This window comes from Pinus tabuliformis, chromosome X, assembly GCF_031772625.1.
Source record: "Pinus tabuliformis cultivar Carrire ecotype Pingquan chromosome X, CPIR1, whole genome shotgun sequence".
Classification (NCBI taxonomy): domain Eukaryota; kingdom Viridiplantae; phylum Streptophyta; class Pinopsida; order Pinales; family Pinaceae; genus Pinus; species Pinus tabuliformis.
Window position 1 is genome coordinate 1,713,590,187 of NC_142308.1, and position 22,487 is coordinate 1,713,612,673.

Sequence of the window (22,487 nt, forward strand, 5' to 3'; positions counted from 1 at the left end):
GCAAGTGTGTCTACAAGAACATGTATAAAGCTAATGGCTCACTTGACAATCGCAGTGATAGGCTTGTGGAAAAAGGTTTTTCACAGAAGGGAGGGGTCGATTATGAGTAGAATTTTTCCCCCACAGAAAAATGGGCTACCATCCGGACACTCTTTGCACTAGTAGCTCAGAACGGTTGGAAAGTCCATAAAATGAATGTAAAAACTGCTTTCTTGAATCGAGATCTAAAAGAGAATGCTTTTATGTCCCAGCCTAAAGGATTTGTTGTGAAAGGACATGAACATAAAGTATGCAAACTTGTGAAGTCCTTGTATGGCCTCAAACAAGCACCGCGAGCCTAGTATGAAAAACTAACTGAGCATCTTCTGAAACTTAATTTCAAACATTTTGATCTTGATGATGCAACTTTATTTGTCAAGAAAGTTGGCAAAATAGTTGTATATCTTGTGGTATATGTAGATGACCTTTTGATGACAGGGAACAATGAAAGCTACATTTCATCCATAAAGAAGGAATTGGGGAAAAGTTTTGAAATGACTGATTTGTGCTATGTTCATTACTATCTTGGCATTGAAGTAACCCAACATCCAAAGTCCATATTTCTTTCTCAAAAGAAATACATTGGAGATCTGTTTAACAGGTTTGGCATGATAGAGTGAAATCCTCTTATTACTCCAATGGAACAAAACTTAAATATCACATCTATTGAAGGAAAAGAATTTGAGAATGCAACAAAGTATAGACAGCTTGTAGGAAGTCTCAACTACCTAACTACTACCAGACCAGACATTTCGTTTGTTTTTGTAATCCTCTCCAGGTTTATGCAAAAGCCTTATGAGGGACATTGGTCTACTGCAAAAAGAATTCTAAGGTACTTGAATGGAACTCAAGACTTTGGAATCAAGTATACACAGGTGGACGACTTTAGCTTGATTGGATACTCTGATTCATACTTTGATGGAGATAAAGAAACTGGGGTATCAACTTCAGGATATGCTATGAGTCTTGGATCAAGAGCTGTCTCCTAGAGATCACGCAAACAATCAGTTCTAGCAGATTCCACAACAAAAGCAGAATACGTGGTAGCAGCTGAAGCAACAAAATAAATTGGGAAAATTCTTGAAGATTTGTAGGTAAAACAAATACAATCAACTCCACTCATGATTGACAATACCTCTGCAATAAAGTTGGCCAAGAATCCAAAATTCCATGATCGAACGAAGCACATCAATACTAAATATCATCTGATTAGACAACATGTTGAGGCCAAAACAATCCATCTCCGTCATTGTTCCACAAATGAGCAAATTGTAGACATCTTCACCAAAGCGCTTGGAAGAGAAAAGCTTGAACGATTCAGAATGATGCTTGGACTCACCAACATCCCTTCAGATTAAGGGGGGGAATGTTGACACCTAATCCTTGTGATTGGGTGAATTTATGTAAATAGATTAATTAGAAATATGAACAGTCATCGGGAGATGAACTGAACAATCTCTCCCTCATGTATATAATGTAGACCTACCTGATTGAATAAAACACATGAATCATTTTTCCCTTATGGAGTTACTACCTAGCCTAAAAGATATAATCATGAACCGAGCTTGGAATCTCTCCATAGAGTTCCTCCTGTGGAACATATGGAAGGTAAGAAATCAGTTGATATACAGGGAAGATGAAAAAGCTAAGAAGGAAATATGGAGTCAAACTATACAAAACATAAGAGAAACCATAATCCTCGAGAAGTGGAATGACGAAGAATGGAAGACAAACCCAATAGAGACATGCATTCTGAATCGCTTGCAAATCAAAATAAGCACCACATGCACGGCAGGAAGAGAATATAAGGCAGGTAAAGCAAGAGAAGAAGACCACTACAGGAACCCGCCACAGGGATTCACAAAGCTAAACTTCGATGGTGCGACAAAAGGGAATCCAGGGGAGGCAGGCATAGGAGGGATATTCAGAGATGATGGAGGTAGAACCTACTGGGTTTATGTGATGGACTGTGGAAATGCCTCAAATAACGAGGAAAAATTCCATGCGTTGAACAGGGGGATAGAAATAGCTATCAGAGAAGGGTATCAAAAACTTCAGATAGAAGGATATTCGATGCTCGTGATAGAAACACTCAAACAACTATAGCAAGGAGTACCAGTAGAGAAGCAGAGTCAAAGTTGGTGGACGACATGGATAATAATAGAAGTAAGCCACCAATTGAGGAAGATAGCCTACATCATACCCTCCCATGTGAGACGCAAAGGAAATTCTGTTGCAGATTACCTTGTGAATTGGGGATGTCGAAAAGGAGAGAAGCAACTGGACGTGAGCACGGAAGAGCTCCACCAAAAAGAGGATATGGAGCAATTGATCCAAATGATAGAACAAGTCAAGATCCAAAGTGAGCATCTAGAGAATTCGCCCAGACATGACAGGAGAGAGGAAGGAAAAGGAGAGATGCAAGAGGAACAATACAGGACAGAGGTGGAGCAGGACAGGGTAAGATCGAAGCTTGGTAGGATGATAGAGGGGGGCAGGGGGAGGACAGACCCCAAGAGTATGGGGGTAGAGATGGAAAGGAATGGAAGAAGAGAGGGCAGGACAGCAAATCCGAGGACAGGCAGTGAATTAATGCCAAGTGGCAGGACGGAGTCAGTGACCCGATGGCAAGAGTAGTCGAGAGAGGAAAGATGTTAATGAAGGATGGTGGACAGGACAAGAGGGCAGCATCCTAACGTAGGAGGGAAGGGACATGTGCCAAGGTGAAAACATGACAACTGGCAGTAAAAAAAAGAGGAGGAAATGAAAAAGGGATAAAGTCTAAGGAAAAGGGGAAAGATTCATTTTGCATGTAGACGAGAAAGAAGAAAGGTGGCAAGAACGCAAGAGTGGGCAGCAAGTGGGAGCAGAAGGAGGAAGCAAGGCGAAGCACAGTAAAAGGGTATGTGACATCTCTCGTCTCAAACTGTGAAAGAGTAATTGGTCTGGAACATAGGTTAGGAATGCAGAATGGTATGCGTATCTGGTTTGATCACCTCAATTGTCATAGAAATTTTAGAGGTTTGAAAGGAAATTACCTCGAAGAGTTCCTGGGTGCCAGGGACAGAGAGAAAGTTAAGAGAGATGATGAGGAGTATGAGAGCAATGGCTTGCATGACCCAATTTCACCTGACCCCCACCTTAGAATAGAGGCCCTAGTATATCATAGTCTAGGGAAAGGAAGAATGCCTGCCACGTTGAATGACGACAGAGGGGATAGGAAACTCCAAAATCCATGGGGGATGGAGTTGCACCTTAAGGAGAGGGGAGAAATCTTAGGCAACAAAAACCTGACTGGCCACTTTGACAAAACCAAGCCAAGGGGAGGTCTCAGTAACCCAATTCGCACAAGGAGCGAACCCTCGAGGGAGAAAAGGCAAAAGAACTAGAAGTGGGTTTTTTGCATGGACTGGGCTAAGAAAAGTAACCATGGGTACCCCAAGACCAAAAGAATTATTAAGGCCACTTCCAATGAAAGTAGGGAAGGAAGCTAGAGGTCAGAAACACAGGCGGTGGGAAACCGAAGGATTGAAAATAAGAGGAGGGGGGTGGAGAAATTCCACAGATAATAATGTAAACTTAAATGACACAATTGACATTTGTGTCCATGCTGTGATAGGTCTCAATTCAGCATAGGGCAAGACTGTGAAACAGAACAAAAAGAAACAGGAAAAGAGTGTTAAAGGCCAAGCGAAAAGAAGAATATCCCCAGGAGAAGCAAGAGGACAGTCAAGAAAGAAGAAGGCACCAGCTGTTAGGGAAAGAAAAGGGGTAGGAAGCCCGACGGAGAGCAAATGAAGAAGCTCATAGAATCCTACATGGAAGGAAACCCGAAGGAGGTTAGAGACCAGATTTAGAGTTGGGAGCAAGATTTAAGAAACAACCTCAGGTGTAGAGACTTACCCATGGAAGAATGGGAAGGAATGCTACAGGACTCGGGGACAACAAATGACAGACAATTGTTGTTAAAAAAGACTCTACAACGATACTAGATCATGAAACATGTAGTATCCCTGGCTATGACTCTTCACCATCAACACATGGAAGGAAAAGTTCTAGACAACAGGAAAGTAGCAAGGAGAAAGACCTAGTCTGGGCGAAAATTCTCAAGGACATAGCGACCATTCAAATCCAGACCTACAAGAACAATCTCGCATGGATAGGATTAAGCAGACTCTGTCAGAGATCAAATGGAAATTGACACAGGGATGCGAACTTCCAGGCCCTGGTGCAAAGGCTTCAATTTAGATAGCATCCTCTGATGAGGATTAGTCTAGAGATTCTGATAGTTTTGCCTTTGAATTCTGTTTTAGATGAAGGAAATAAGCATTTATGTTTTGATCTTTAGAAACAATAGTAGAGACAATCAATCTAGAAGCAGTGGATGGATTCTCATGAACTTATTCAAATTTTGGAATGGTTTTAACGCTGACGAGTGGTCACCTGGTTTCGTTTGGGAGGTGACTAACCGGAGGATATGGATGTAAAAACTTTTGAAATAGTTAATACAGAGAGTTCTAAAATGTTTACAAAAAAAAAGAGAGAGAGCAAATGTCTTTTACACCTCAAGAGATTTGATTCTTTTAGTGAAGATGGATCTAAGTTAGTTCTACTTTAAAATTGATTGTCCCAAAATACTCTCTCCAACCCAGTATAGAAGAGATGTAAAGTCTTGTCATATAGTATCATGTTAAATATTTTGACTTGGTCAAATTACATTAAAATAAAATAAACTAAGTAAATGGTGGGGCAATGAATATTAAGTAGAACCAACCTATATCCATCTTAAGTCCAGTCTACCAAGCACCTAGAGGGATCAAATCTCTTGAGGTAGAAACTTCTTTTAGAGTGAAAAAAGATTTTATCCCTCTCCATGCTGGTACTTCAGGAGTTAAGATGGATATATGATAACATTTATTTTGAATTGAAATTAAATTTAGTTTATCAAATACAGTAAAGAACTACTTGTTTACATTCAAATTTTATTTCCACATGGGAAAATCTTTTAGAGAAGCATCTTTAAATCACCATAGCTTTTATGTCCTAAAAGGCTGGGAAAGTCTATATTGTGACTTAATATGAGTGTATGTAAGATGTTACAAAAGAAAGTTTTTATCTTCAAACATCCGGTGTCACAAAAATCACAAATTCTTCCACAGTCATAATATTTTATGAAATGTTCAAAATCTTGCTTCGTTATGGATAATTATAGACATTTGCTTAGATTTTATGAAAAATTATTTTCACAAATAATTATTTTTACATTAGCGTTGCTGAATTTGTTGTATTTGTAAATTCAATCTGCACTATCTAGCATGGGACAGGTGCAAAGAAAAAGGCTATGAAAGCTATGTTTCTTCGCTTATCTTTCAATAACCTTGTCAAAGTTTCAACTCTGTCCCCTCGTATTAAATTTAAGTTGTTCTTTCGGGTTCTTTCAATCCCATATTTTTTTAGTACGCCTGCTACTGAAGATTGGATATGTAGTTTTGTAGGGTTGTTTGCATTTGGTTGAAGGCATAAGCTTCTTGTGTATAGCAGAGTGTCTAATGGAGTAGTTGTTCGTAGTTGTTCGGCCTTATTACTTTCTGTTTGGGATTTGTTTTTGGCATATTCTTTCTGGTGACTTATATAAGTTGAGTTTTTTTTTGTGTGTTGTTGTTGCCTATTACAACAGATAAATCTGGAAAACATTACTTTCGAATTTAACATGTAAATATTCAGCTGTTTTTTTAAGGATTGTTGTTTATCGAGTTGGTTTTAGTGCAAAATTTTGGAAGTTTTTTATGGGTTTTTTTGTCTAATTTTGTAAAATTTAACAGAAATTTATTGAAATCACAAGTTTGATGGGTAATCTCTGCACAATGGAAGTGCCCTAGGGGTTTTTAAGGGTGCTAAATCCATATATATAGTCAAAAAATGAGTTTAAATAACACAAAGCAATATCTCACCTCAAATCTTTTCTAAGGATTTAGGCACCAGAAACTCCAAAAAGATCTCACTAAAAACAACTCCATTTTTTTATTATTTAAGAAGCAAAAATAAACCTCTGGTTCTTAGTGCAAACAGAAAAATAACAGCTCAAGAAAGACAAAAATCAGCAAACTAACAACTTGATTATGGAAAACCCAAATAAATAAATACCATTTGCAAAAGTTTTATTTTGGTCTGGAAAATTTCTATATATAATTAATTATGAAAAAATAAGATAAGTGAATACACCACAGATTTATGGTCATAAATAAAAAATATATTTCAAAAAACTTGATTCAAATGAAAGGGCTCACGGTTGGATTAAGTTGTCAATATTAAGCTAAGGAAAATTGAGGCTGGGATAAAGTAGCTGTGAATCTTTTTATTAGTGTCTAAAATTTATTTGATTTTTAAGTATATAATATTGAAGAAGAATATTTTATATTAGAGAAAAATATTACCACCCACATAGATCTATCTTAAATACAGATCTAACATGAGCCCAAAAAAATTTAATTTTTTCACGTGCAATTTTTTTTTATTAGTCAACATTATTTAATTTTTTGTATTTTTACTTTTTTTAATTTTTTTTTATTTTGGCCCACATGTGCAAAATTCCAATTTTTATGAGAGAAAACTTTACACATCATACTAGGTTGTAGAATGAGTCTCTTGGGCTCAATGAGAAAAACCATAGATTGTGAAATTAACAATTTTACCTCAATCTTATTTTAATTAATAACTTTGTTTTCTTATTTTTATTTTCATTTTAGTCAAAATACTAAACTGAAGAGCACCTCTCAAAACAACAACAACAATAATAATAATAATTATTAAATTTAAATATAAAAATAATATTATTTAAAAAACAACACACATCAATCATTTATGATGATCTCTCCAAACAGGCACAAGCTTAGCTTTACTTACCTCAGTAGCATGCAGGTCTTACAAAGAAGGGGTAAGGTTATTTTGGTAAATATATTCAACCAACCCCAATACTTTTACCAATTAACATCTTAGAAGATTTTACAAAACCTTTATCACTTAGTTTTCGACTTTTTGGAAATATATTAGCTGACTAATTGGTAGTTGTTGTTCTTATTTCTCGGATACCTTTAATAGTTCCTATACCTGTAATGTTCTTGCTATTATTTACGAGCGGTATTCAAGCTCTGATCTTTGCAACTCTAGCTACAGCTTATATAAGTGAATCCATAGAGGATAAATATATTATAAAAATAAAATTAAAATAAAATAAACAAATAAACAAACATAAATATAACTTAGTAGTGATTTTAAAATTAAATAATAATAATAATTAAAAATAATTTTACATCAAATTGGTAAACCTTACTGTCTGTCCCCCAACAAATCTCTTTACAAAAACTGTGACTCAAAAACATTCAAATAAGATACCTTTAATTACATAACACTAAAAGAAATTATTTTCAATTTGGATTCTAAGGCGTCCTTAACTTTTTCATCCAGTCCTTGGATTTTCCAATTACATGTTTAGGTAATAGCTTTTGAAGATGTGGTACCAACTGCCTGTAGACTTTCCGAATATATACCTTTCCTGTAGAATGTTCAGCGATTACTTTTATATCAATTTCTTGATTTCTTGTGATTAGTGAGCATATCCATACAATTGCAGCAGCTTGCGTGGCCGGCAACGAACATAACCTAAAATTATTTTTAGCAACCGTTGTGCCCATATCTTCTGCACACTTCTTTTGTTCAGAATCAAAGTTGAGGACATTGCATAGACGTATAATATGAGCCCGCAAATGTTGGGTAACCATTAATGATTCACCAGAAACTTCAGCATTATCTCTCCTCTCCGTACATTTACCACCTTTATCATTTTCATTCACATGATCTGCAGGTTCCTCTTGTGGTTGAGATTGAGAGCGAGTGAGAAACAATGTAGGGCAAGCTGTCTTTGGAACCGTCTTAGTAATAATTTTCATTGCTCTGTATATATGCTTCTTGTCCACGCTGGTTTTCTCTGCAACTTCTTCCATTGTTTTCATTTCGTCATACTGTCTACCGGCAACGTAAAGGCATGCGGCATAGATAGCACTCTGGGTTTTCTTGTGTATACTTCCATTGGTTTCAATCAATTCTTTCAGAATTATTTGCGCGCGATCAATTACGTTGTCAGAAACTTTGAGAGCAGAGCCATACTTGCCAATATCCACGAGATGATCAATGATTGTATCCTCTTCTTTTCTAGAGATAGGTCTTTTGCCTCTTTCCATATTCACCGATTCCTTTTCCACCCAAACAGTCTGTTACTTATCGAACCAAGACCTCGCGAAAGAATCGTCGAAGAATAAACCTTCTAAAGTTGCTTTCAAGCTCCTTACAATCTATATGCATCGCCCATCATAACATCCAAATAATTTTCATTCTCCTAGTCGGCCTGGCTCAGTACTCCCCACAATTGCGGAGGTCATGATATTTGTCGGCTGGTTTCTGGTTGTGAAAGATTTTAAGGAAAGTGAGAATAACAAATTCTTTATTATCGCAATTTTACAAATTATTCATCCGTATATTTCCAAACAGCTTATGTTATTTGTATATTTCGAAATAGGCTTATAAAAAAATAATTTAAGGGGAAGAAATGATTTTTTATTTTTATTTTTTATTCTTTTATTGGGTTATTTTAATCAAAATTTTGGTAGAGATTTTTAAAAGCTTGAGTTTAGGTTGTGTAATCTGCATAATTGGAATTTGCTAGGGCTGTTTTAAGGGTACTGAATCAATTTATGGACACAAAATTGCATTCTAAACAACAAAAAATCATATTCTTTATTGAAATTGTTTTGGCATATTCTAGTGAAAAAAAAGTCTATTTAGTCTATAAGATAAATTAAGCCTTAATTTAAGGATCTTTCACATACTGGTCTTAATAACAGTTATTATCTCAAACATACTTATGTGGTTTCTTTTTCTTTAACTAAATTAAATAGTTGTTAGACAAACATCTATAAACTTTCATGATAAATATTAAACACTTAATTCATTGTTTATAAAATTTAAGAAATAATTAAATTATAGGAGCTGGACCTCTATGGGTACGGTTACCAGGCTTACTACTCCAGTACTGGTCTGAAGAAGTGTTCATGCGAATCGGGAATACCCTTGGCACCTTCTTGGATTACGACAAATCCATAGTACAATCCAAAAATCAAACCCTAGCTCACATTCTGGTGCATCTAGACACCCGGGAGGGTCTGTAGGAAAAGAATACCCTGCAATGGCGTAATTTCACTAGGGTTCAAATCCTTGATTATGAGGGTGTGCCATTTAGATGCTAACGCCGCCACAAGGTGGGGCATCTGTATAAGGAATGTCCTCTGGTCTCGAAACCCCCGGAAGCAACTATGGAAAAGAAGGAAGGCTTTGGTAGGTATACCCCTAACATCCCCCGGAGGACTCCATCTATAGCACCTGCACCAACTCGGAAGGTGACCCCATCTCAACCAGTCCAGCAATCCACAGGAAACTCTTCAGGTCCCCCATCTCCACCTCTAACTCGAGCTAGGGCAGCCGTTGAAGTGGCTCGAACATCAAGTAATTCTCTCCCTTCTTCCCCTCTTCTATCTTCTGCTTATGCATTTTCTGCACAGCATGAGCATAATGCATCTGTACAAGATCAATCCACCTCTCCCTCATCTATTCCTTGCCCCCTTCTGTCCCATCACCTAGTTTACTCCACCACTTCCCCTTCCATAAATCTGGAGGCCACCTCTTCCCCATCATCGCCTCCCCCGACTCCCCCTCATCCTTATAACCTACAATCTCGCCCTCCCTCTGGGGGTTCTCATACAACTCTCTCTGGTCTTGGCCTGTCCCTCCCCTCATCGACTATCAAACCCCTTCGTGGGCGCAAATCTTACCTTTCGCACGCAATTGTCTGGGCTGGTGCTGAGGTGGTCTTGGGAAGGCAATCTTCATTAGATCGGGTTCTTAGAGTGAAGAATACCCATGACGTGGTTCCCTCATGAAATGCCTATCTTTCAACTATAGGGGTATGGCTAACTTGCCCAAAATGCTATCCCTCCACAGGTTATTTATCGTTGAGCTTGTAGACATTATCCTTCTTCAAGAAACCCTCGATGAAGCTCAACACATCATTCAAACTCTGCAGAATTTAAGCTCGAGATGGGAATTCATTGTCCTAGATGTTGTTGGTCGTTCAGGTGGATTGGCTTTGGGATACAATCCCTGAAACATAAACCTTAATTCAACTTGGGGAGGAAAGGGGTCCATTGGTATCGATTTTTATTTTATTTTTATTTTTATTTTTTTATTTTTATTTTTTTATTTTTTTTTCTGCTGAGTTGGGTATGGATCTCCATGTTATGAATGATTATGGGCCGTGTCAGGGATGAGAGGCTTTCTAGAATTAGCTTCTAAATCTCTCTCTTACCTCATCAGACAATCTCATCTTGGGCGGGGACCTAAATTTTTCCATTGGATATAGTGAGTCCTGGGGATCATCGGCACAAATTGACCCACTCTCTGATATCATGGAAAACCTTCTTGATAAAACTCACCTCTCAGATATTCCTATGAACAAACCCTTGCCAACATGGAGGAACAGAATAGTTGGTGAGGCAGCCCTCGCTAGAAGACTGGATCGTTTCATCCTCAAACATCCAATGATACAAAGATTATCTCATTATAGGCAGTGGGTTGGAACCAGAGGCATCTTTGACCACTCGCCTATCTACCTTGAAATATTTGGTCCTCCTATTAAGCCAAAAGCCCTATTCAAATTAAATTCATCTTGGCTTCTAGATCCCTCCTACATAAAAGTGGTTTCAGACTACTAGATGCAAAACCCTCCCTCCCAAGGACACACTTGGGCTGAGGGATTCTATCAAAACCTTCTGCATCTCAATAAGCTCACTATCAAGTGGGTAAAGGAAAAACTCCAAAGGGATACCCATACCCCCACCTCTATAGAATCATCCTTGGTGCACCTTATGGATGAACACAACAAGGGTTTCTTAAGCGTTGAAGCCAAGTCAAATCTGATTGAGCTAGAAAATCAAAGAGCCAGAATTCTGAAGGAAAGAGAGGAAACCTGGAGACTCAAGAGTAGAGCGATCTGGCTCAAAGCAGGGAATGAGAACACAAGGTACTTCCAGAACTTTGCCAAGGGAAGAAAAGCCTCCAACGCCATCTGGAAAATTCACACATCAGATGGAAGTATTGCAAAAACTTTGAACCAATTATCTCATTTGGGTATCTCACATTTCAAACAACTCTACAAGGAGCCACCTATCTCAAACCTTGTTGATATCATTCAACTAGTAGGGCACTTCCCAAGCATTGTAGATCCGGAAGCGACAGCTGAGCTAACCTCTCCCGTTACCAGAGATGAACTTGAGGGGAATTTAAAATGGTTCTAGAAAGATAAAAGCCCTGGCCCAAATGGTTGGTCCATTGAATTCTACTTAGCCTTTTCTGACCTCATTGGAATGATCTTCTCAATGTAGTTGAAGAGTGTAGGACCTCTGGAAAAATGTATGAGGCTATCAATACCACCTTCATTGCTCTTATACCAAAATCTGACTCACCTACATCCTTCAATGATTTCCACCCCATATCCCTCTGCAATACCCTATACAAAATCATTGTAAATATCATTGCAAATCGGCTCTGCCCTATACTCTCCCATCACATTTCTCTAGAGAAATTTTCCTTTCTCAAAAACAGACAGATCCATGAGGCATAGGCATAACCCAGGAAGCCCTTCATTCTATCAAAACAAGAAATCTGAAAAGCATTATACTCAAGATTGATCTTGCTAAGGCTTTTGATCGTTTCAGCTAGCTCTTCATTAAGATGATCCTAATTCATTTAGGATTCCCTCTGTCTTTCATAGACTGGATCATCTACTGCGTAAATTTGGCATCCTTCAATGTACTTATTAATGGCTCTGCATCTCACTTCTTTCATGCCGAACATGGACTCCAACAAGGATGCCCTCTGTCTCCCCTTTTGTTTCTTATAGTAAAGGAAGGTATTAGTAGGCTCATTGGCATAGCAAAAAGGGAAGGCAGACTCGAAGGACTAAAAATGAACAAACTCTGTCATCTTACACATCTCCTCTTTGTTGATGATGTTATGATCTTCCTGGATGACAGCATCAGGGACTTTACCTCCTTCCATGAAATTCTTATTCTCTTTGAAAAAGTCACTGGTATGGCTGCAAATCAGACCAAATCTACTATTACTTTGTCTCACACCACCCCTCAGGAGGATAGAGCAACTCTCCATTTTTTCCATTATCAATTGCATAATCTCTCAGATGGATTGAAATACTTGGGTTTTAGGATCAAACCCCACAGTTACCGAATTGCTCACTGGATCTGGTTAGTGATTAAAATTGAGAAGAGATTGAAAATTTGGAATCATAGATTTTTATCAAGAGCAGGGCACCTTGTCCTTATAAAATTAGTACTGGAAGCCACTCCTATATATTGGATGTCACTCACTTGGATCCCTTGGGAAAACTCAGATGCATCCAACAGATATGCTGCCAATATCTATGGAATGGACAAAAGGAAGGAAAAACTTTTGCTTGGGTGAGTTGGAAGAAAATTGCATTGCCAAAAAAATGGGGGGGAAGGGGGGGAAGGGGGGGGTTAAAGGACCTGTCTATTTTTGCCCAAGCTCTTGTAACCACGATGCACTGGTCCCTTCTCACTTCACAGAATCTATGGATGACTATGTCATACCACAAATACATTTGGCCGCAACAATTATTGGACTAGGTTCGTCTACCAGACTGGCCTCGTTTGGCCATTTCTATAGTATGGAAAGCAATCCTACAAACGATGCCTTTCATCAAATTCGGCTTGGCGTGGTGCATAAACAATGGAGTATTCGTTCACATTGGTATTGATCCATGGATCGGAGGGGGAAATAAATATCAGTTGCCACATGATCTCATTCAATACCTTCATCTTAGAAATACCATGACAATTACACATATTGCTGATCATGAGCACAACACTATTTTAAGACAGAATTGGAGGTCAGCGCCTGAAATGGAAATTCCTGTTCAATGGCATCAGTCCTAGGATTCATATCTAGTGGCTTTGTCTGAAGCTCATGTGCATCTAAATAATGACCTAGATGTACTAGTATGGATACTAGCTGATTATGGGAAATACACCCGAAAACTGGGCTACACCAACGTTCTCTTGGATCGAAAACCTACACTTACTAAAGCATGTGGGCAACAAATCTAGAAAATGAAATCTCCTCCTTGGGCACACCTGTTCATGTGGACTGTTTTATGTAACAAAAATCCTATAGGAGATGCCCTTATGCACAGATCTATTCATGGCCTGATTTGGTGCATTCTTTGCAAGCAAGACTCTGAAACCAACGAGCACTTGTTTCTACTCTGTCTGACTGTCATTCAATTTTGGCAAGCTACAACACAACATCTCTCTTTGTAGAACGCATGGAAAGGCCCTTCTATTCTCCAAGCATGGAACAATTGGATTGCAGCACACCAGGGAGCAAAGGCATAATGCCTACCTCTTATCCTCTGTTGGACTATATGGCTCACTCAGAACCATATTATTTTCAAGAATGAATCTGTCCACTGGCCTCTTATCATTGCAAAGGTTGTGGCAGCTTATCATGACATCCTAGAAGAGGCAAATCCCCACATCTGCAGAACCTCGGCCCCTGGTCAGATTGATAAATATAAGCCATGGGCTTACTTCGATGGAGCAGCTCAACCTCATGGTTGTGGAGGGGGTTTCATGCTATACATCTCTAATCAGCACTTCTATAAGGTCCAATTAGGACTAAGGGAGGGAACAAACAATTTTTCCTAGCTTATTACCCATAGACATCTGCTCCATTTTGCATTAGCACATGATTACACTACCATTCAGATCTATGGGGACTCAAAAATTATTATCAACTAGTTCAACAATAAAAATCATTATCAAGCTATTTCACTACAAAATATTTTGGATGAAGTCTACAATATCAAAGCAGTGTTTAACTCATCCTCTTGTCAACATATATACATGGAATATAATGAAGATGCAGATAGACTTTCCAAGGACGGATCGCTACTACCCCGAGGCTTGTGGATAATCTCTGAAAAGACGGGAGTAGATTTCTACAAATACCACCACAGGCCATATATAGACCAGGATTACCATAGGGTGGAAAGGCCCTAATTATATATATTTTTTGCTTTTTTATCATAGATTTATCCAAAACATGTATATATTTATTTTTGTTGATATATAGACAAACATTCTGAATATGTATAGGAAATGGCTTGGCCATTTATATTTTTGACACAGCTAGTTTCGAAATGGTCATGTGCCAATAGTACTTGGATATGCCACGGGCATCTACTACATGTAATCTTTCCACATAATGAAAGATTATCATTTTTGCATTGGAAAAAAAAATAATTAAATTATAACTTTATTTTATGTTATATATATATATATATATATATATATATAATTTTAAGGTGATGGCCAAGCGAGAGACCTCCTTGTTTGTGGGACAAGGGACCCACCTCCCTCGAGCAGTTTGACTGCTAAGTCTACTAAGGATTGGCCCCACTTTACCATTGATATTCTTAATTTATCAATAGATTTTGTTGCAATACTATATGCCAATACCATGATTTGCATGCCTAAAAAACCATAACTTATTTCATATAGCACTCAGTCTTATAGCATTTTTTAATTAATTAATTAAATTAAAAGGAAAAGAAGTGCATAAGTACTTTAGAAATAAATCTCAATCTATGATTTGTGAAGATTTGGTGGGGGATAAATCCCTACCATACACCTAATAATTGTTAGTAATTAAATTAGAATTCTAGAAGCCCTTAAAAATGAGATATGAACATTTGTCATATTTATAGTTTTATGGGCATTTGGTATTAGTTAGACATGGTATTGACCAATGGTATAATAACAAAGTTTATTTATGAACTAAGAATCTTCATGATAAAGTGAGTGTAAATCTCCAATGTTTAATCTATATATATATATATATATATATATATATATATACATATACATATATTAATTCTTTTTATAATCAATAATAATAATGATGTGACATGTATCATGAGGTAAGTTTTATGATAATAAACAATACTTTATACAAAACTATCCATAAAAGTCACACAAAACTATGTTTTTTTTTTTTTTTTTTTTTTTTTAAATAATTTTCCAAATATCTTTGAACATATTTTTCATAAAAAAATTATAAAATTTCATTAGCAAAATGAACAATTACATTTTCTAGATGCATATAGTTTATGCATTTCTAGCACAATGGCGTTAGTTTACTGAAAATTATAAATATCATTTTCTCCCTGGAAAGACTCACTCATGACATCTGTTATGTTTAAGAGGAAACATCATAATCCCCCCCTGAAAGTGGGAATGATATTCTCATCTGATAAATTTTCACATTTTCCTTTTATATGTTAGAAACATTGCATATATGGACTTGTAGAGGTGGTCAATACCATAGCAAAAAGGAACGCAATGAGACAAAATTGTTGTGTCATAAAGTCTCAACCTCAACGAGAAATTAGGATATGTCCTTCAATGAATGCGCGATGCAAAAATTCAAAGTTCTCTCCTTCGCATTCTTCCTAGATCATTCATTGCCCACAGGCATAATGAATACCCTCTTTAGACAAAGTATCCAGTCTTTTTCTCCTCCCTTTATAAATGGTATACAAAAAAAAGTCAAAAGAAATGTTAATTGTAATAACCTCTTCCAGCAAAGGCAATAAACGTTGATGATGGCATCTCTGCACTTCTTTCACTTAATTGATGACTAGGAAAGAGTCACCAAAGATTTGAGGGTTGTGGCGGCCATTTTAATTTTCAAATAGAATTATAAATTTTAGGGTCATTAGCTAAGCATAATTATTCATGTTTTCCTTGGGGCCATTTTTATGGAGAAACTATATGTTTCTAATAGGTGCAGTATAGTGCCTTCCCCCACATACCTTTCTTTGAGATGCCTTGTCAACGTATATCTAAGGATTCCCCCCTTCTAGAGGGAAAGATAAAAAATGGCTAAATTTTGTGCTACTATCATATTGGGGAAGAGAGCATATCTTGAAAAGGTGCCTTAATAATATCACGAGCTATCCATAGCATTTGAGTATGGGGAGGGGATTAAATTTTTAAACCTCACCATTTTCCCACCAATCTCTCAATGCTTCTACCATTGACTCACCTCTCAAGTCACCCGACATGTTCAGTTGAGTCTTGCATACAACCAACATGACTTAAGTAAATAGTGCATTGGGTGAAGTGATGCTTTGTTGTCTTGTTCTCATATTTGCAAAGTGAGCACCAACTAGGTCCTTCAATTTAGAATTTGTGAATAATGTCCTAGGTTAGAGCTTTGTTTTCTAGGAGACACCATATAAATTATGAAGCCTTTGTGAGACATATAATATTCTATAGTGGATTCCACCATGAGACCTAAACGTCATTACATTGAGCAATTATAAGGTGATGATAACCTAGTTATGGAGTGTAATAACTAAAAGTGGAAAACACCCACAACAACTCATCTTCCCTTACTAAAAGTCTCATGAAGTGAATTTTCTAGAGCAACTATGAATCTTTTTCAGTGCCATGAGAGGATTCTTAATTTCCTTGCAAATAGCCAACCTTAGGCCTAAATGGTTGTTTGTGCCTCATTTGCCACCTATGAGAGCTTTGAAATGCCATTATTGTGTAATAAATTTCCTATACCCTATAAGAGTTGATAGTCAACATTCCACTCGAACTAGGGCTTTACACTGACTTGCACCCTTTGGCCATTCCTGACCCTCCATGCTAGACCATCCCTAGTGAGATGGAAATATGTCAGGATTGCCTTCCATATGACTGAGACATTTGTTCTTGCCTTTATTGGAAGTTTGAGCCTTTGAATAATAAGTTTCTGGAAAAAGACTATGTTAATGATCTTTGAAACTTCTGATGTTTCAGGTGAACCCTTCACCCATCATTAGGGACATGAAGCAAGAGAAATGATGGAGGGAAATAGAGACCAATATTTTCTAAGAGCAATGATGTCTTGAGAAGTAAGGGATTAGATGTTAGAATTTATTAAGGTATATATAATTAAATTTATTTATTTTATTATTATTATTATTTAATTTTGACTATTAAAATAAGACCATAATTAAGATCAAATTTAAAAAATAAGTAATAAATAACTATTAAAAATAGATAATGAAGAAGAATCACAACGCCATATATCCATATGCACAACAAATTAACACACAAAAACTAAACTAGCGGAAAAGGCAGAGAGCCATCATGTGGTATCTCATGCTCATGTAATTCTCATTATTCAAAAAAATTAATAATAAATTTAAATACATGAGTAAGTGGTCTTAATATAGTGTGTCTATCTTAGACTCACTTGGTTGAGACAATTTCTCGACCTACACACTAATTTAGGAGAGCTAGTTGGAGAGAATCTCTCATCCAAACTAGACTCCTTAGTTTGAGGAATTCTCATGATTTTATTTATTTAATTTAATAATTGGATTTATTATTGATTTTTAAGAGAGTGAGGCAAACATTCCCCCCTCAATGATAAATCCAAAATGAACAAAGAACCATCTTCCAAGTTCTCAAGTTGATCCTCAAAAAAACATTTGCCTGAAAAACTACCAAAGCTGGATGCTGAAAAAAAACTCAAATCTGAAGAGAACATGAATCAACTGCATGTCTGATTCATCTCTAAATGTATCTTGAAAACTCCATCATGTGCCAAGCCACAAAAGGATCCAACTATCCTTTGCCTGAAAACAACATCCGGTGTCCACTGACACAATTTGATGAACGCCCATTGGTTTATTTGCTAATGATGATCGCTCACTGGCTGATGAAGATGCCGACTGGCTGCTTCGCTGATGTTGTCAAGACTTTCAGTCTGACAACCACTTGTTAATTTCATTGACATTTCCCCCCCTTTTCAGCTAAAAGGAGAGGCAATCTTCTCCAAAATATATCTAAACTCCCCCCTATAAGTGGAGGAGTATTTCACTAATGTACTCCCCCCTTCAACTGCACAAGAGTGCCATCTTCATTTGACTGTTGGCCACAATATGTGTGAGTGAATCCGATTGTAAAACTTGTACAATCTTTTGGCTATGGATGACCATTCCCACGGATCAATCCATGAATAATTTATCATCAATCTGACTGACTGTCATTGGTTGCAACATTTCTCCGATGTATGATTCTTCTTGCCACAATTGTGACAAGGATGGAGATCAAAACACTGATCTTCCAGATGACCGGTTCTTTGACAATGAAAACATTTTGGTTTGTCTGCAACTTGAGTTTCTGTGCATTTATGTTTGTCTGCAACTTCAGTTTGTGTGCATTGATGTCGGTCAACAAGTTGTTGAGAACTTGCTGAGGTGATTTTTTCAAGTAATCCAGCACTAACGAACTGAATGGACTTTGAATAATTAGGGATATGTAAGTTATCGTTATCTTTTACATATCCAAAGCCGTGTCGATTTCAATTACTTTGAATTTCTTCCCATGGCTTGATGATGGGTTTGGAAGAAAGTTGAATGTGAACAACTTCAACACTTGAAGCTGGTTGGATGAATGAAGTCGAATGATCAACTTTCTCTAGATTGGGCAAAGACTTGGAAGCAACATGCTTCTCTTGCAACTCATTTCTCTGCAATTGCGACTCTAACTGAAGGAATTGAATTGTTTCATATGCTTGTTGTAGATTCATTGAAATATCAACAAGAGCTGATTTTCTGATTTGTACCATGTCTTCAGCAGTTGAGAGGATCAAATTGTTAAGAATCTTTATCAACTGAATACTTTTCACCATGTGAACTTGTTGGAACTCACACTCGCTTGATTGGTTGTTTGAATGACATGCTCGCTTGCTTTGTTGTTTGAATGACACACTCTCTTTAACCACTGGCTTGATTTGAAGCTCACTTGAACTTGCTTGATTGATTACTGACACTTGTTATTTCCTGAATGTGCTCACTGAATGTGATGATTTGTAAAAAAAGGAAAGGGTGTCAAACACTGTCGAAAATGCACCTAAGATACAAATGACAAGTTCAATCTTGATGACTTAGTTGAGGACTTACTTGACTTAATGTATTCACCTTAACCAGTCAAATTAGGGTGTCGATTACAACCGAAAATGCACCTGGACAATTCAGTTTAAAACATGTTTATTTGCAAGTGAAACAAAAATGTTGTTGATGTCGTTAGGCTTGAAGTGCTTGATTTGTTCCGTCCTTAAATTGATGGCGTGAATCAGCTATTGTGAAATGTTGTTGTAGAATATTACTTTTATCAAGTTGATGATGTGATGCTTTGTGCTTATGAACTTAATTGATTATGGGAGCTTTGATTTCAGGAGCTTGATCGATGACTTGTATATGTAAACTTTCTTATGTGCATGTAGTTGTTTTTTCTAAGCATAAGAAAGAGAGTGTTTTACAAATTCAACTCAAATCATGCAAGCACGTTCACGACAGAAAGTGTACCTATGATCCCCTTATTCAATTTCGAGTGGATCTAGGACACAATCACCACAAAAAAATATGTTTTTATTAACCTTCAAGATACATCATCATGACAATGTATTCAGTGAGGCATCTCAAGCAGATACTGAGAACTCCTTGGCGTCAAATTGTCTTCAAAAACTGACTCTAAAACAATGATAATGCCAAGCTCTAGCATCAAAGTTAACTTTAATATTTGTTTTACCTCTCTTTCACATCAACCCTCACTTTTCTCACTTGTCATTGTGACTTCTCAATTACAATTTAACTTTGACTTTGACTTTGAAATGAATTTAAGCTACCTCAAAGTAAAATACTACTTTTGGATTTCAACAATAAGTTGCCCTTAAGAAAAAAATCACTCATCATTCCATATTACCAATCACTCCTTCCAAAGGCACTTATTACTCCACAATCTTATCACTCCAATCTTATTTTACATGCTTCCCATTAAAACAAATAAATGGATTTTTTTTTAATAATCTTTTTTTTTAAATTAAGCATGTAAAATATAAATTAAATTTTTACCATAAAGAGTTGTCCACCATATGATTTGAACTATTGACCACCGGGATTTCAGAAAGATCCTTGGTATTGCACCTTGGTGCTTGTAGAGTGGGTTTGAGGATGCAAATCTATATTTTTAGTTCAACAAGAGTAGAGAGACACCATCTGTTGCTGGAATGGTCAATCCTGGTTCTGAAGGCCAGAGAGCGCTTCATTTGGTTTTTACATCTCCTCCTCCGGAATTACAAGGAAATACTATTCAAACTACAAAAATCATCAGGACATCATCAGTTGATAGACCCGTGGGCCACATTTCTGCCTCCTGGAGTGCCAAGCTCTACCAATAATGATCTCATTTGTACAGTCATCATTCCAGCTCTTGTTGAGATCAACGATTCACTAGCAAATAATTCCCTTCACTTTTGCGCTTCAATTTTGCAGTGGATTCACACTTCACACCAGGTCGATTCACTGAGAAATACAACTAATGTTTCTACCAGATAGCTTGCTAAATCACCAAATTACAACCTCTCATCTAATTTTTCAAAAGAATCTATCCCACAAAACCCTCCAAAGGAATTTAGATCTAATTTTTGCATTAAAACCACAATTAATGTTAAATAAAAAAGGTGAACAGATGAATAACCATTCGCAACAATTCGCCTTCGATCATCTCCTGTCTAAAATGGTGATTTTAAGGGTTCATATGCTTGAAATGAGTCTGGAGGATCTGCAATCAAGCTTACTAGGTCGACAATGGCTTGCGTATAGTGCTCAGAGCTATCTGTGTTGATTCCTGCACACACAAATGAAAATGTGAAGATTTAACGTCCACTGATTATTTTCTGTGCATTATCAAGTAACAGGACCTAGTGTCATGTGATGTTTTGTAGGTTGATTCACGTATACCCTAATGGGTGATGACTTGGATCCCTAACTTCCTTCACTGCATGGTTTCTTTGGCATTGGCCTCGCGAAGCTACGAGAGCCCTTGATCATGCTAGATCTTAATTGTTTCAGCGAAGGCCTTGGTAACCATCCCCTAAAGTCTCCAGAAATGGCTAGCAGAGCTTCAAGGGTATCCTCATTGAGCCCTTTTAAAATTCCCATGGAAGGGTATTGGGGTTTTCAGATCGATTCCCATCCAATGGCTATTGCAACTACCTCTAGCTTCGACATCATTTTTTCTTGAGGGGTGCATGTATTATGATGGGACCAGCCCGTGACTTTTGGTCTAACACTAATAGTGATTATCAACCCAATGATTTAGTCAACAAATGCGTGATTATTTTGGTAATTGTTTGGTCAATTTAGTGTTGTCTAAATTGCTATCATAAATTGTCAACCCGGGGCTCGTAAGCTGATGAAGTGAAGTGTACAATATATACTTAAGCAGCCTTTCCTAGTTCTTTTTGTCATTTTTAGTTCATGTTTGACTTATCTTCCTAATGGGATGTGATGAAGTTATAAACAAGTGAGTGAATGTGTGTGTATGTGGCGATTTCTAAATGCTTCTTGAAATTTAAAGAGAAAACTTGAACAATAACTTGGAATGAAATTAAAGCTTCAAATGAAAGTAAAGCATCAAACAAAAGACCAATGGCACTAGTCCAATACCTTTACTGCTGATTAGAATGAAAATGACACCTACATTAACTCAATTGAAAGCAAGAACACTACTCTACTCCTCTAAGTAATGCAAAAATTAAGTGACAAATCACACTACTTAATTCTCCCTTAACATTCTGCCTTTAGCTAAATTGATCATGTGAAAAAGAGTTAGGAGTGAATTAGCAATATGAGTCTAAAACTAAATAAACCAAGCTGCAATTAAATGATGTTTTGGTCCCATAAAGGTTAGTGAATTATGATAAAAAGAACCATCAAGAGATTAGCAACTTGACAAAACCTGATAAAGTAAACTAGGCAAGGAAACCAACTAAGCAAGGAAACTAATCAAAGCAAAAGTCAGCAGTTTAGATAAGACAACTTCAAATGCCATTAGTGATAAAAATAAGGAAAAGCACACTGTCCCGGGCTCCTAACAAAGCTGCAAAAATACACACTGATCAGTCATGAAAAGTACAGAAACGTAAAGCAGCATAATTCAAACTGTACATTAATATACATGTCAAAAGAAATCAAAATTGCAGAAATCAAACTGTACATTAATATACATGGTAAATTAAAAAAAAAGGATTGCAGGAAAATAAATTTAAAACCTACTGTACAATGGTTGTAGCAGATAGGGGCCCTCCATCCACTTCAACCAATTAAAAAGATCAGCTACGCAGGTAAGAATAGAACTGTCTTCTTGGTATTAAATCAGCACATAACAAAATATAGTGGG

General features: G+C 36.9%; 1 protein-coding gene across 1 annotated transcript; it reads right to left on the reverse strand.

The window, feature by feature from the left end:
• Nucleotides 1–7,475: 7,475 nt before the first annotated feature.
• LOC149146599 (transcription initiation factor IIB-1-like) lies at nt 7,476–8,276 on the reverse strand. The gene has a single exon (XM_089452819.1). The coding sequence runs from the start codon at nt 8,274–8,276 to the stop codon at nt 7,476–7,478; it is 801 nt and encodes a 266-aa protein (XP_089308945.1).
• Between the last annotated feature and the right edge of the window lie 14,211 nt (nt 8,277–22,487).

Bases quoted from the DNA above. Each gene is read 5' to 3' on its own strand.
- LOC149146599 (XM_089452819.1), bottom strand. From the start codon at position 8,276: ATGGAAAGAGGCAAAAGACCTATCTCTAGAAAAGAAGAGGATACAATC.